The following is a 17,058-nucleotide window of genomic DNA, read 5'->3' as shown; positions in this document are numbered from 1 at the left end:
ATCTGTCAAATGGGGGAATATTAGCTAAGTCAGAGGATGATTAGAGTGAAGATGCAATGAAATGGGGCTCGTTAGGCGCTTTCCAGGGTGCCTTGTACACAGAACTGAATACAGCTGAACTATGAACACCACCGCTTTTTTCAATAGAAACCTTAATGTGGCTTGGAGGAGGGGCTGATGGTGGGGAAGGAGGCACTAGGGCACATCCGTGGGGGAGAAGTGGCTGTCATTTTGAGACCACATTTTCCCTCTGCTGAAGCTTTCTGGGGGATCCTATTTGCCAGAAATCAAGGGAAGAAGTCGTTGAGCACCGCTGCATCTCTTTTAACTGTACCGCCAGGCACATTTTGTTCCTAGCAGCCACTTGAAGACATCTATCCGCAGCGGCAATCAGAGTAATTTTCTCAAATACTTCACTCTTTCTGAATCCGCATTTGCTTCTCAGGGTGGAAAGTCTGCTGGCTGGTTTAGGATGTGTTCACGTGGCCACCACAAGATGGGAGAACGGAGGTAACTGCTGATTTTGCAGCAGGGAGGGAACAGAGATCAAAGCTTCCAGGATCTCCCAGGCCAGGGTGCCCGTCCCAACTCCTGAGTGATAAGTGCTCTGATCATCCTGCCACGTTTTCCCACTCCTGTCGAGATGTCCACTTGAGAACAGGAGTGGAGGAATGATGCAATTAGGTCAGTGCAGGTAAAATCAGAGACTTCACTCAAACGTCACCTTCTCTGTGAGTCTTTCCCTGACGACCCAACTTAAAAGTCACCCCCCCAACCCTGTCATTATCACATCACCCTGTCAATTTCTTCATGATGCTTAATGCTATCTCAAGGAATCTTGATTATTACATGTTTATTATCTGTTGTTGCCCTCCACATCCCTTGGAATAGAAGCTCCAGAAAGCAGGAATGTCGTCTGTTTTATTTTCATGGGTGAATCCCCAGTAGTGCCTGAAAAAAGTGCGTTGAAGGAAAATGAGACTTTCTGGGGTCGGGGTCAGGGGAAGCATTGCTACTAATGTGTTGTTCAGAATGATGCCGCATTTTTTTCACAAGAGTGACAATCTGGCAAAGACTTAAAGATTTTGGGGGAATTGGTTAAGTATGTTGATAAACTCCACAGTCGTTAAAAGAGGTTTTGACATGGAGAGATGTTCCCGTATATTAAGTTAAATAACAAAAATTTAGTTGCAAAACAATAAATGTAGAACGCACTTTTTTTTAAAGGAAATTATATATTTATATATCATATGATCTTGGTAAGTTGGGGTCCCTTTTGTATCCTGGCAAATATTACTTTTTAATGAGTTATTTATTTATTTATTTTTTCTTGACACCAGATTGTTCCCTAAATTAATTGAAGATTTGGGGGCCTTGGCTAGAAACAGAGGAAACAATCATTTAGTGGTTAAGTGCACATGCTTTGCATCTGGGCTACCTGGGTTCAAGTCCTGACTTTTACTAGCTGCGTAACTTGGAGCAAGTTACTTAAATTCTCTTTGCCTCAGTTTCCTCATTTGTTAGTCAGAATGAGGCTCAAATAAGGTCATATATCCAGAGCAGTGCTTGACAAAGAAAGCACTCAAATGCCAGCTATTTTCCTTATAACACAGTAGTTGGATTTAGGTGACTGTGTCATATTTGAAATGTTTTATATATAGAAAGGCATCTATATTTTTCTAAAGCAGGTGTGGGTTCTTTGTGCCTGAGAAGCCCAGCCTTCGAGTGTCTGGACTCTCTTAATGAAAATCAGGATTTTCCACTTGGACTCTCCAATTAAGAGTGGGTCCAGGAGTTCCCTGGTGGCCTAGTGGTCACTGCCATAGCCCAGGTTCAATCCCTGGTCGGGGAACTGAGATCCTTCAAGACAAAAAAAAAGGGTGGGTCCAATGGTGTCTCTCTGGGACAGCCCGAGGCAGTAAGACAAACCTGACTGCCCCAGTGGAAAGCACATGATTACCTGACTATGGAGGCTCAAGGCTGTTGGAACAGCTCCTCCCCTCTGCCTGGAAGGTAAATCAGTAACTCTTCACTTCCCTCTTAGGCCTGGGGTCTGCCCTGTTCTTCCCCATTGGGTGGGAGTGAGTGGGATGGGGAAGAGGTGGCACTAAGGTTTGAAGTGCTTGCTTACACCGGGTCTTGTCTGTTTCTCTGTAAAGATCCATTCGTTTCTAGTCAGTCCTTGGAAAGCGAGTCTCTAATAAGAATAAAACCAGTACAATTTCACAACCCCTGAACCAACTCCAAAATCCAAAGGGTCTTGACAACCAAAAACAAAAATTAATAACCTATTTGGCAGCAAAACATAACCTGAACTGATGGGAGGCTATTGATGACCTTTATTTACCTTGAGTATCCACTTAGTATAAATATTCATTCAGGTTTTTTTCTGCAGAAATATGTTTGATGATACGGTGTTGCCCCAGTTCCCTCTGGGAGTATGATGTTCTACACGGTATATGTCCCATGTTTCTTTTCTAAAATGTCAAAAAAGAAAAAAAAAATCAGAATTCTGAAACGCAGCTGGTCCCAAAGGTTTCAATAAAAATCTGTGGGCCTTGATATATGAAACAAGCCTTACTTTGCCTAAACAGAAGCTTACATCGCTCAGAGAAGAGTAATTAGTACATTCATTATTGAAGGCTCAGTTTCTGCTCTGTGTGGACCTGATCATCTTGTCAACTGAAATAAACTCTCCTGCTAGCAGAATTAATGAGGATGCTGGGAAATGATAATGTGTTTCAATTGCCACATGATGAAATTGGGAAGGCCTTTTTTTTCCTTTTTTTTTTTTTTTCTAAATAAAGCAGAGACTCAGGTACAACTAAGAATGCAATGCTAAAATCTCTCATCTGTCCATTTACCAAACCATTCACCAATCCATCCAAATATGGGATCTTCCTGCAGTGAACAAAGATCATCTGTTTGTAGCACGCTAGATGCCATTAGTAAAGTTTTGCTGCCTGCAGAAAGCCCACTTTGAGGTGTTGAATCACACCACTTTCTTACTATAAAATCCATAAGGGGGCAGGATTGGACCTACAGCCATCATAATGTCTAACAGAAACGAAACCTCTGGGATCTACAGGTCCTGGAGAATGGATGTTTCCTTTTGGAAGATGCATGGTGGGTATCAGGACTCAAGGTTTATGTTTCGAACACTTTAATAACAGAAGATGCTTGCTGCTTGATGGTGGAAACTCAGAGAAGCACAGTCAGGGGAACTGAAGATTTGGTATTTTCCTCTTGGGGTCATTCCCTGGATTGCCCATCTTTGCAACCAGATTTTGGTTGAACTCATGTAGCCTTCCCCCCGCCGCCCCCATCTCGTTGTATCTTTGTCCATTCGCTCAGTGAACATGGATCTCAGCTGTTGGTAAAATTCTGCTCAGAGGTTTATTTCTTCCCTAGCCCTAAGTCTCAATGGTATTGACAGTCATAGCCCTAACTGCTCTTTAAAATCGGGATTTTGATCTTGAATAGCTATCATTTAGTGAGCACTCACTGTCTTCTCAGACATCAGGCTAAATGTTCTATGTACTCTATCTTGCTTAATCCTTACAAGAACTCTTCTGAAACAGGAACCCATTTGACAGATGAAGAAACCAAGACCCAGAGATGTTAAGTGACTTTGCCCAAGGTTACACAGCCATTAAGTGGCAGGGCCTGGACTCATCCATGTCCTTCTGATGTCAAAGTCCTTGACCTTAATCACTCTACTCCCTCTGGGCTTTAAAAAATGTGTTTGAAGATTTGGGGACATTCACATTATGGCATAAATGTGAAACATCATAAATAGGGATTAAGCATTAAAGAGAAAACACCCTTCTCTTTTCTTACTAACTAAAAAAAAAAAAAAAATCTTTCTGGCACTTTCTAAGGAACATAACACTCGCCCTGCCCCCATCATTCCTAATTTTTTTTTTAATCAATCCCAAACAATGGTGTGCTAGAGTCAGCTCATACTGCATCACAAGAACTACATTTGTGCATCTCTTCCCAACTCCAAGTTAGTAACATCATGGTGGTAAGCCTGAAATCGGCCACGGTGGGAGTATTTATACCATGGAAATTGGCATGGCTGCAAATCACGGTTTTTCCCTCTCTGGAGAACTGGCTATTAAACGTTTACCAGCATACCACTGACCCCAAACTAAAATCACCATCAGGAGCAAAGGGTTCACTAAAAAAAAACAAACCCCCACAAATACTCTGACTTCCTGGGGGAGTCATTCCTGGACTGTATTTTTCCGTCAGGTCTGGCTGAAGTTCTGGTTGGTTCAGGTTCTGCTCTTACAGAGCTGGACATCCTCGGATTCCTGATAGCATGCTGTCCTGACAAGTCACAGGAGAACCTCCACTTGACTCAATGTGACCACTGTCTTTTTTTTCGGATAACAATTTTGGGTCACCTTATGGGCATATTTCTAAAACCAATCAAAGGAAATAAAGATGGTCCTTTTTGTCTTCTCAATCCAAATTCTGTAGTATGTTCTTTCCTCAGTTTGGGAGAGTGGTGCCCAAATGTCAGAGGCAAGATGTCGCCGCTGGTAGCTCACTCAGGGAGATACAATGCTTTTAGAGGTCCACTGGTTCAGGGGGCTTTCTCTTAGAATCTAGGTATCAACTGTGAAAAAAACTGCACTGACCCATAAATTCTATTTCTCAGAACCTAGCCAACAGAAATATTTTCAACCCGGCACAAAACATACGTGCAAGGATGTTCCATGCAGTACTATCTGAAACGGCGAAAACTGGGGAACAACCCTAGTGTCCATCGGTAGAGAAATGGTTATCTAAATTATGGTCTGTCCAGACCACAGAATACTCAAATATGAAAAGAATATGGAAAAAATGTTAAAAGGATGTGGAAGCTTTGTCTGTACCAGGTTGGTAAAGAAATGTTTGCTGGGCCAGGCAGATTCAATGGGACGCAGGGCGGACTCACTCAGCACACCCAGCCCGTGTTCTTTGCAGGCATCTCTGGTGATAGCTCTATGCCGGGAAGAGGCCCTCTGTCTAAATCCTGTTAGGCAGTTAGGGGGAAGCTCAAAGTTTCTTCCTGAGTCTTTTGGGCCTTTATTGTTTTTAGCTCAAAGTAATCCACATGCCAAAGAGACATTTTGGGGTGGCAAATTCTGCTCCCCTACAACCATGATGGAACGATGTCCATAAGACACTGTAAAAGGGGGAAAATCATATACAGAACAATATGCAGAGCGTGCTCCCATTTCTGTTAAAAAAAAAAGTGTATATCTGTGTGTGTGTGTGTGTGTGTGTGTGTGCGCAGCATTAGAAAGGAGGAGGAAGCAGGAAGGACATACCTCAGACTTTAAAAGTATTTCCTCTAGGGAGGGGAATGGATTTGGGGTTGGGGGAGATAAAGGCTTTCACACCTTATATCTTCTGAATTTTTTGGAAATTTTTAATAGAAATAGATTGTATTCATTTATTATTTGAGCAGTTTTGTTTTACACAAAAATAATGTGTGGGAATGTTTTAAAGCTGTGCTTTTCAAACAGATTCTGTATGCCACAAAGATATTTTGGAAGTAACAAGGGTGCCTTGGTTGGGGTGGAAGTGAGTTGCTCTCCCCAACCTCCTGCTTCATGTAGAAGGTCCATTTTGAAAATTATTTTTAACATTATTGGGGTTTCTATTATTAAAAAAGGATTTCTGCTGCTTAAAAAAAAATAAAGGTTATAAACCTTTGAAACTGCAGTTTCAAATTCATCCCAACCAAAAACATGGAATCAGCTGGAGTTACTGATCTATCAGTAGATGCATGACTTACATTTCTGGTTACATTTGAGGTTAGTTTATTTAGGCTCTGGTGCAAGAGATGAATCAAGGTGGGGCGGGAATTGGGGGGAGGTGGAGTTTTGGGGGATGGGTGATAAATGAAACGCCCTGGAGTGGGAAGGAAAAGGGGTTAATTAAGATTCAGGATTTTGGAAGTGAAGGAAGATTGAATTCACCTGGGAGCCGGCGCTGAGCGAGGGGCTGACGTCAGTGTATTGGGGTGGAGGTGGGGATGTTAGCACTGAGGGAAGGGCAGCTATTTTATTTAACCCAGTATTGGATTTTCACAGAGCAAGTCAGTGTTATTTACATTTTTCTTTTGGTTACATTCTTGCAGACAACAGGACTCTCCCTAAAGAAACAATGCCTTTACACGCCTACATGTTCCTTGGTCTGCCTTGTATGTGCAATGCAGTTCCTGCAATAGTGGCCTCAAGTCTTCTGAGGAGCCCTCCCCTCTGGTGGGGACACATCTAACACTTATCTTGGCTTGGACAACAGGTTCTAGAACTTTCACCTGAGCAAACTCAGCTGCTCCTGGGACCTGAACACATATTATTCCCTTGGGTCCAAGTGGAGAAACAGTCACCATTAAAAAAAAAAAAAAAAACAGGGGCGGAGTCAAGATGCCATACTAGGAGGACACCGGAATTCACATCTCCTCACAACTAGGGCACCTACCAGGCACCGCTGGGGAACCACAGACGCCTAAGGGGACGGGAGGAACCCCCAGGGGCCGGGTAGGACGTGGGGCATGGGGGGAGTGAAGGGGCCGGAGAAGTGGAGGCGGGATGGCACTGGCGCCCCTGAGGGGCAGCTGGGGGAGGGGAAGAGATCCCTCACCCCATGGGGGAAATTGGGGGACCACTGGGAGGGCAGAGGATCAAAAGGGAGTGTGACCAGGTTCCCCCTGCCCACTTGGGCCCCCAGGAACCTGCTGAGATCCCAGGCCTGATCCTCTGCCCACGGAGGTGCCCTCCAGCCACGTGGGTCCTGAGCGAGTGGGAGGGAGGGAAGGGGGAGCAAAAGCAAAGGGCAGACCTCTGGGACCAGCACCCGTGAGGGGCAGCTGGGGGAGGGGAGGAATTCCTACACCCAGCAGGACCCACCCAAGGTTAGGGGTCCAGCGACCGGGGAGACCCTAGGGGAGACGGTGGGGGAGGGGCGCGAAGGAACGTAAGGGAACGGGGCCAGCGCTTTCCCTGTCCTCTTAGGCACCCAGGAGCCTGCTGGGCTCCAGGTCCTAATCCTCTGCCCTGGGAGCCTCCCTCCTGCCGCGCAGAGCCCAAGCCCCGCCCCACACCGCCACCCAGGGCCCCACCCCTACACTCGGAGACCCCCTCTGAGACCCCCTCCAACGCGCTGGGCCTAAACCCCACCCACACACCCTCCCGCAGGGCCCTACCTCCAAACTCGGAACCCCACTCTCCAGAGGCCCTCCTTTCCATGTGCAGCCTCTCCCCTTGCCAGGTCCTAAGTAGAGGCCCCGCCCCACGCTTGGCCATCGCCCAGCCTAGGCCCCGCCCCACACCTAGGTCCCGCCCCACCCTAAACCCCGCCCCTGCCTAAGTTCCACCCCTGCCTAAACGCTGCCCCCATAGGCAAGGCGTTTTTTTTTTTCCCCTCTTTTAGACTGGGGTTCTGTTTTACCTTGTTGATTCACTGTTGTTGATACTTTTATATTTTTATTTTTCCTAATAAAGCTTTTATTTTTCTAATTTTATTTTATTCTTTATACTCTGTTATTGTTCTCTCCTTTTGGCTTGTCCCTTCCCCCCACCTTTTTGTTTCTTTTCTCTGTTGTGGTTTTATTTTACCTTGTTGCAGTTGTTTCAATTATAGTTTTATTTTTCCTACTATATTTTTTATCTTTCTAATTTTATTTGTTTTTTATTCTTTGATATTGTACTGCTCCTTTTTTTCTTTTTTCTTTCTTTCTTCCTTTTTTTTTTTAACTGCACTATAAAACTTGCAGTATCAGGCTGGAGGTCGGCCCTGAGCTCCTGTGGTGGGAGCTCTGAGTCCAAATCACTGAACTAACGGAGAACCTCAGACCCCAGGGAATATCAATTGTAGTGAGGCCTCTCACAGGTCCTCCTCTCAGCACCAAGACCCAGCTCTATCCAACTGCCTGCAAACTCCAGGGCTGGACGTCTCAGGCCAAACAACCAGTAAGACAGGAATACAGCACCACCCATCAAAAAAAAAAAAATGAAATGACAAAAAAATATGTTACAGATGAAGGAGCAAGGTAAAAACCTACAAGACCAAATAAATGAAGATGAAATAGACAACCTACCTGAAAAAGAGTTCAGAGTAATGATAGTAAAGATGATCCAAAATCTCAGAAACAGAATGGAGAGAATACAAGAAACATTTAACAAGGATCTAGAGGAACTAAAGAGCAAACAAACAATGATGAACAACACAATTACTGAAATTAAAAATACTCTAGAAGGAACCAGTAACAGAATAACTGAGGCAGAAGAACGGATAAGTGAGCTGGAAGATAAAATGGTGGAAATTAACTGCCAGGGAGCAGAATAAAGAAAAAAGAATGAAAGGAATAGAGGACAGTCTCAGAGACCTCTGGGACGACATTAAACGCACCAACATTTGAAATTATAGGGGCCCAGAAGAAGAAGAGAAAAAGAAAGGGTCTGAGAAAATATTTGAAGAGATTATAGTCAAAAACTTCCCTAATATGGGAAAGGAAATAGTCAATCAAGTCCAGGAAGCACAGAGAGTCCCATACAGGATAAACCCAAAGGGAAACATGCCGAGACACATATTAATCAACTATCAAAAATTAAATACAAAGAAAAAAATATTAAAAGCAGCAAGGGAAAAGCAACAAGTAACATACAAGGGAATCCTCATAAGGTTAACAGCTGATCTTTCAGCAGAAACTCTGCAAGCTAGAAGGGAGTGGCAGGACATATTTAAAGTGATGAAAGGGAAAAACCTACAACCAAGATTACTCTACCTAGCAAGGATCTCAATCAGATTCGATGGAGAAATTAAAACCTTTAAAGACAAGCAAAAGTAAAGAGAATTCAGCAACACCAAACCAGCTTTATAACAAATGCTAAAGGAACTTCTCTAGGCAGGAAACACAAGAGAAGGAAAAGACCTACAATAACAAACCCAAAACAATTAAGAAAATGGTAATAGGAACATACATATCAATAATTACCTTAAAAGTAAATGGATTAAATGCTCCAACCAAAAGACATAGACTGGCTGAATGGATACAAAAACAAGACCCGTATGTATGCTGTCTACAAGAGGCCCACTTCAGACCTAGGGACACATACAGACTGAAACTGACCAGATGGAAAAAGATATTCCATGCAAATGGAAATCAAAAGAAAGCTGGAGTAGCAATTCTCATATCAGACAAATTAGACTTTTAAATAAAGACTATTACAGGCTTCCTTGGTGGCGCAGTGGTTGAGAATCTGCCTGCCAATGCAGGGGACACGGGTTCAAGCCCTGGTCTGGGAAGATCCCACGTGCCACGGAGCAGCTGGGCCCGTGAGCCACAATTACTGAGCCTGCGCGTCTGGAGCCTGTGCTCCGCAACAAGAGAGGCCACGATAGTGAGAGGCCCGCGCACCGCAATGAAGAGTGGCCCCCGCTTGCCACAACTAGAGAAAGCCCTCGCACAGAAACGAAGACCCAACACAGCCATAAATAAATAAATAAATAAACAAACACTTAAAAAAAAAAAAAAGACTATTACAAGAGACAAAGAAGGACACCATATAATGATCAAGGGATCATTCCAACAAGAAGATATAACAGTTGTAAATATTTATGCACCCAACATAGGAGCACCTCAATACATAAGGCAAATGCTAATAGCCATAAAAGGGGAAATCGACAGTAACACAATAATAGTAAGAGACTTTAACACCCCACTTTCACCAATGGACAGATCATCCAAAATGAAAATAAATAAGGAAACACAAGCTTTAAATGACACATTAAACAGGATGGACTTAATTGATATTTATAGGACATTCCATCCAAAAACAACAGAATACACTTTCTTCTCAAGTGCTCATGGAACATTCTCCAGGATAGATCATATCTTGGGTCACAAATCAAGCCTTGGTAAATTTAAGAAAATTGAAATCGTATCAAGTATCTTTTCCGACCACAACGCTATGAGACTAGATATCAATTACAGGAAAAAACCTGTAAAAAATACAAACACATGGAGGCTAAACAATATGCTACTAAGTAACCAAGAGATCACTGAAGAAATCAAAGAGGAAATCAAAAAATACTTAGAAACAAATGACAATGAAAACACGACAACCCAAAACCTATGGGATGCAGCAAAAGCAGTGCTAAGAGGGAAGTTTATAGCAATACAATCCTACCTCAAGAAACAAGAAACATCTGCAGTAAACAACCTAACCTTATACCTAAAGCAATTAGAGAAAGAAGAACAAAAAAAACCCAAAGTTAGCAGAAGGAAAGAAAACATAAAGATCAGATCAGAAATAAATGAAACAGAAATGAAGGAAACAACAGCAAAGATCAATAAAACTAAAAGCTGGTTCTTTGAGAAGATAAACAAAATTGATAAACTATTAGCCAGACTCACCAAGAAAAAAAGAGAGAAGACTCAAATCAATAGAATTAGAAATGAAAAAGGAGAAGTAACAACAGACACTGCAGAAATACAAAGGATCATGAGAGATTACTACAAGCAACTATATGCCAATAAAATGGACAACGTGGAGGAAATGGACAAATTCTTAGAAAACTACAACATTCCGAGACTGAACCAGGAAGAAATAGAAAATATAAACAGACCAATCACAAGCACTGAGATTGAAACTGTGATTAAAAGTCTTCCAACAAACAAAAGCCCAAGACCAGATGGCGTCACAGGCGAATTCTATCAAACATTTAGAGAAGAGCTAACACCTATCCTTCTCAAACTCTTCCAAAATATAGCAGAGGGAGGAACACTCCCAAACTCATTCTACGAGGCCACCATCACCCTGATACCAAAACCAGACAAAGATGTCACAAAAAAAGAAAACTACAGGCCAATATCTCTGATGAACATAGAAGCAAAAATACTCAACAAAATACTAGCAAACAGAATCCAACAGCACATTAAAAGGATCACAGACCATGATCAAGTGGGGTTTATCCTAGGAATGCAAGGATTTTTCAATATATGCAAATCAATCAATGTGATACACCATATTAACAAATTGAAGGATAAAAACCATATGATCATCTCAATAGATGCAGAAAAAGCTTTTGACAAAATTCAACACCCATTTATGATAAAAACTCTCCAGAAAGTGGGCACAGAGGGAACCTACCTCAACATAATAAAGGCCATATATGACAAACCCACAGCCAACATCGTTCTCAATGGTGAAAAACTGAAACCATTTCCTCTAAGATTAGGAACAAGACAAGGTTGCCCACTCTCACCACTATTATTCAACATAGTTTTGGAAGTTTTAGCCACAGCAATCAGAGAAGAAAAAGAAATAAAAAGAATCCAAATCGGAAAAGAAGAAGTAAAACTGTCACTGTTTGCAGATGACATGATGCTATACATAGAGAATCCTAAAGATGCTACCAGGACACTACTAGAGCTAATCAATGAATTTGGTAGAGTAGCAGGATACAAAATTAATGCACAGAAATCTCTTGCATTCCTATACACTAATGATGGGAAATCTGAAAGAGAAATTAAGTAAACACTCCCATTTACCATTGCAACAAAAAGAATAAAATACCTAGGAATAAACCTACATAAGGAGATAAAAGACCTGTATGCAGAAAACTATAACACACTGATGAAAGAAATTAAAGATGATACAAACAGATGGAGAGATATACCATGTTCTTGGAATGGAAGAATCAACATTGTGAAAATGACTATACTACCCAAAACAATCTACAGATTCAATGCAATCCCTATCAAACTACCAATGGCATTTTTCACAGAACTAGAAGAAAAAATTTCACAATTTGTATGGAAACACAAAAGACCCCGAATAGCCAAAGCAATCTTGAGAAGGAAAAATGGAGCTGGAGGAATCAGGCTCCTGGACTTCAGACTATACTACAAAGCTACAGTCATCAAGACAGTATGGTACTGGCACAAAAATGGAAATATAGCTCAATGGAACAGGATAGAAAGCCCAGAGATAAACCCACGCACATATGGTCACCTTATCTTTGATAAAGGAGGCAAGAATATACAATGGAGAAAAGACAGCCTCTTCAATAAGTGGTGCTAGGAAAACTGGACAGCTACATGTAAAAGAATGAAATTAGAACACTCCCTAATACCATACACAAAAATAAACTCAAAATGGATTAAAGACCTAAATGTAAGGCCAGACACTATAAAACTCTTAGAGGAAAACATAGGCAGAACACTCTTTGACATAAATCAAAGCAAGATCATTAGAGAAATGCAAGTCAGAACTACAATGAGGTATCACCTCACACCAGTCAGAATGGCCATCATCAAAAAATCTGCAAACAATAAATGCTGGAGAGGGTGTGGACTCTTGCACTGTTGGTGGGAATGTAAATTGATACAGCCACTATGGAGAACAGTATGGAGGCTCCTTAAAAAACTAAAAATAGAACTACCATATGACCCAGCAATCTCACTACTGGGCATATACCCTGAGAAAACCATAATTCAAAAAGAGTCATGTATCACAATGTTCACTGCAGCACTATTTCCAATAGCCAGGACATGGGACTAACCTAAATGTCCATCAACAGATGAATGGATAAAGAAGATGTGGCACATATATACAATGGAATATTACTCAGCCATAAAAGGAAACGAAATTGAGTTATCCGTAGTGAGGTGGATGGACCTAGAGTCTGTCATACAGAGTGAAGTAAGACAGAAAGAGAAAAACAAATACCGTATGCTAACACATATATATGGAATCTAAAAAAAAAAATGGTTCTCATGAACCTAGGGGCAGGACAGGAATAAAGACACAGATGTAGAGAATGGACTTGAGGACATGGAGAGGGGGAAGGGTAAACTGGGATGAAGTGAGAGAGTAGCATTGACGTATATACACTGCCAAATGTAAAATAGCTAGCTAGTGGGAAGCAGCTGCATAGCACAGGGAGATCAGCTCGGTGCTTTTTGACCACCTAGAGGTCTGGGATAGGGAGGGTGGGAGGGAGACGGAAGAGGGAGGGGATATGGGTATATACGTATGCATATAGCTGATTCACTTTGTTATACAGCAGAAACTAACACAACACCGTAAAGCAATTATACTCCAATAAAGATGTTAATAATAAAAAAAAAAAGACACATAGCAAAACTTTGAGAGAAAGGGAAAACACAAAAACATGGAGAATGGGAGGAGTAAAAGGGAGCGGGAGAGGAGGAAGAAGAAGAGGAACAAATGAGGAATAGCGTTGGGGAGACATGGTCCAAGAAGAGAGCTGGAGAGAGATCTAGCTGTGCTTCCAGGGCGGGGCTGGGCTAGCTGGCCAGTTTCTGTGGTATAAATACTCCCACCGTGGCTGATTCATTTCAAGCTTCCGATGTGGAGTTGGGGAGAGATGCTGGGAGGGATGCACGGGGGGCTGTCACCACCGCATGACCCGTATGACCTGGCTCCAGCTCACCCCTGTTTGGACCCCACATAGAAGCACTCCTAAAGCAACCCACCCACCAAGAAACAGCAGTAGGAGGAAGCGAACCCATGGGAGCTTCCTTCCCCACGGCCCAGTCTCTTGCTAGTTACACGGCAGGTGGAAGGGCTGAGACCTACTTCGGATTCCAGCAGGTGATCACAGGCTTCATGGTGTGGTGATTGTGGTCGATAGTCAGGGCCTCCAGGAGCCAGTGGAGGGCACAGAGCTGGCGGAAGATGGGCTCACTGCAAAGACAGAGGGAGGAAGCCCCGGGGGCTCCTGTTAGAATAACATTCTTCACAACAGTGGCGACAGAGACAGGAGTGGTGCTGGCTCCCAGCTGGAGAGCTGTCTCCAGGCTCCAGGCGTGTGGCAGCATTTCCCACGCACCAGCATTAAACTTTCCCAATGGGCTCCTGAGCTATTTATTGGCCCCATTTTACAGATGAGGGAACTGAGGCTCAGAAGAGGTGAGGAACTTGTGCAGGTCACTGGGCCAGGAGGCGGCAGAGCTGTGATCTGACACAAGGTGACCCTATGCCAGTTACTGGGGATTTGCATGCACAGTGGGAAGGGACAAGGGAGGGTGTCCCACAGGTAGAGGACTTGATTCAGGCAAACGAGAGGACTGAAGGAAATTAACATCCTACAGGCATCCCATTCTTCATCTGACAAAAATACAATAAATACACTAGCAGAGTCCAAAACGTCCAGAAACACAAGGAAACTAGTGTATTTATTGTACTTTCTCTCCACCCCAATTAACAACTAGACCCACTGCTTTAAATGTATAAATCCTTTGCCCCCAAATGTAGCTGGATGTTGAGGAAAACCACATTGAACACATGATTTGAAAATGTAACTAAAACACCATTTAAAAATAGGTCTAGGGCTTCCCTGGTGGCGCAGTGGTTGAGAATCTGCCTGCCAATGCAGGGGACACGGGTTCGAGCCCTGGTCTGGGAAGATCCCACATGCCGCGGAGCAATTAGGCCCGTGAGCCACAATTACTGAGCCTGCGCGTCTGGAGCCTGTGCTCCGCAACAAGAGAGGCCGCGACAGTGAGAGGCCCGCGCACCGCGATGAAGAGTGGCCCCCGCTTGCCACAACTAGAGAAAGCCCTCGCACAGAAACGAAGACCAAACACAGCCATAAATAAATAAATAAATAAATAAATAAATAATTAATTAATTAAAAAAAAAAAAATAGGTCTAACCTGTATTTTCTGATTTGGGGGGCATTCTGTATTACGATGAGCCAGGCTTTGGGTAGGACACCTGACACATGTTATTTATTTCTCCCCAAACCCTGCCGGATAGGAATCATTATCTGAATTTTAGAGAAGAGGAAACTGAGGCTCAGAGAGGGGCCATCGGTTTGCTCCAGGTCACACAGCTTGTTGGTGACAGAGATGGGGCCTGAATATCCCATTCAATGCTCTCGACAACCCTATAAGAAGGGTGCCTTTTTTCCGTCCTCTTTGCAGACAAGGGACTCGGAGAGGTAGAGTTGCCTGAGGTCACGCTAGGATTAGTGAGGATTTGAACCCGCATCTGTTTAATCCCAGAGACGGTGCTTTTGTGGACCGAGCTCTTACTGTTTGCGGTGCTGATGGGGCCAAATGAGTGGCCACCCCGAGAGCAAGGTCAGGAGAGGGTTAACCTGCTGCCTGCATTCTTCCTGGAAATAAATGAGGGGGGAGTCCTAACTAGCCAGCCCCTCCCTGCATGATTTCTCCACTTACACTAACGGGCCAGATGCCTCCATTACCAACCTGTGTAATTGCTCTTCTCTGAAACTGCTCCTGTATTGATCGATACTCCCCAGGGCTCCTGGGCCTGTGCTCAGAGGGGCAGGCAGGAATCCACCCTCCAGCTTCCAGGAAGGCCCCAGCTCAGAAGGTGGAGTCCGAGCCCTGGGGCTCAAGTGTGGAGCGGGCGCAGGGGTATCCCGGAGAGCCCCTTGAGAGGCACCCATGCCACTCTGCCTGCAGGGGAGCTGCCTCCATGCACCCCACTCCTCTGCCCCCATGCTCTGGGGCGGCCGTGTCCACCGGGTCTTAGGAAAACTAGAGTCAGCAGCTCTGTCTCTCTTTTTTTCATCTAGAGCGCCTTCCTTCCTTTTTTTTCCATCCACAAGTTATTTTCTAATAATAAGCACCCACTCATCCCTCACTTCTAATTTAAAGGACCCGCCAGCCCACAGCCCTCCCAGTTCTGTCTGTGTCTTCCCCCTTTACACCATCTTGGTCCCTACAGGTAAGTGCATTTTGGCAGCTCTGGGTACCAACAGTAGCAGTGGCTGTACCATGTGCCCAGCCCTGTGCAGACACCTCCCTGTACCCTCACTGTGACCCCAGGAAGTTGCGAAAAGCCCAGGGAGACGCCCCCTTTTCTGTTCACGACTCAGAGCCCTGGCAGGCCTGGGCGTTCCGTTGTGTCCAGTGCGGGTGGGGAGGGACGGGTAAGGGAGTTAACTGGCGAGGTGGGATCTGCTTTGTCACAGGGGGACGAGAGGCATGTGAGCATCAGACTCACTTCTGCAGGTGACAGGAACGGGCACAAACCTGGCCCTCTCCCTCCCTTGCTTAAAATCTTCAGACTCCCTAAACCATCTGCTATGGACGGAGTTATGTCCCGAAGTTCATATGCTGAAGTCCTAATCTCTAGTACCTTAGAACGTGACTGTATTGGGGACCTTTAAAGAGGTGATGAGGTTAAAATAAGGCCAAGAGGATGGGTCCTAACCCAATCTGACTGGTGTCTTTAGAAGAGGAGGAGCCGTGACCACGGAGAGACACTGGGGTACACGTTCACAGAGGAAAGAGCGTGTGAGGACAGAGCGAGAAAGCAGCCCTCTGAAAGCCAAGAAGAAACGACTCAGTAGAAACCAGCATGTGGGCACCTTGATCTTGAACTTCCAGCCTCCAGATCTGTGAGAGAATACATTTCTGTTGTTTAGGCCACCCAGTCTGTGGGGTTTTGTTATGGCAGCCCTGGCAAACCAACACCCCATCCCATGGGAGACTCGCATCCATCTCCCCAGCCTCGAGTCTCCTCTCTCACCCCTGCGCCGCCACCTGCAGCCTGGTGAAATTCTGCTCCATAGCGCAAGCTCACCATACGTACTCTCTTTGCACTGGGTTAAAATCCTAGCTTTGCCATTTACTAGCTATGTGGTCTTGGCCAAATTACTTCATTTCCCTGAGCCCCAGTTTTCTCATCTGTATAATGGCAGTAATTGTTCTAGAGAAAGTGAGGCAAGGTGCTTGGCACTGTTCTCTGCTCCTGATACACATTCCCTTTCCTCCTCCTCTGCCTCTCCGTGATTGGGTCTCAGCTCGGATGTCGCCTCCAGCAGGAAGCCTTCCTTGATTTTTCGAGCATCCTCTCTCCGAAGAGGTTCTAAAGCACCCCCCCACCCTACAATGTGTCCCTCTGTCCCTTGTCCCTGCTCTCTTGTAACTACCTGTTTACTTGTCTCTGCAGCCCACAAGCCTGTGAGCTACAGAGTCTTGTCCATCACAGGTATGCGCAGAGTAGGCTCAATACATTTCTGGTTACTGAATGGGAGATGGCGGGAATA

General features: G+C 44.3%; 1 protein-coding gene and 1 long non-coding RNA gene across 5 annotated transcripts in view; one reads left to right on the top strand and one right to left on the bottom strand.

Annotated features, from left to right (window-relative positions):
• Positions 1-17,058, bottom strand: part of CCDC60 (coiled-coil domain containing 60) — a 165,718-nt gene that overhangs the window by 27,438 nt on the left and 121,222 nt on the right. For all 4 annotated transcript variants that reach the window (XM_082416824.1, XM_082416826.1, XM_082416827.1 and 1 more), the window contains one exon: positions 13,611-13,718. In XM_082416824.1, coding sequence (XP_082272950.1) covers positions 13,611-13,718 — 108 coding nt within the window. The remainder of the gene's footprint in view (positions 1-13,610; positions 13,719-17,058) is intronic.
• Positions 1-17,058, top strand: part of LOC309639554 — a 192,412-nt gene that overhangs the window by 72,031 nt on the left and 103,323 nt on the right. The gene's annotated exons all lie outside the window — the stretch shown is intronic.

This window comes from Balaenoptera physalus (assembly GCF_965194825.1).
Source record: "Balaenoptera physalus genome assembly, chromosome: 12".
Taxonomy (NCBI): Eukaryota; Metazoa; Chordata; class Mammalia; order Artiodactyla; family Balaenopteridae; genus Balaenoptera; species Balaenoptera physalus.
Note: the sequence above shows the minus strand (reverse complement) of the source record. Positions and strands in the feature narration are given on the sequence as shown.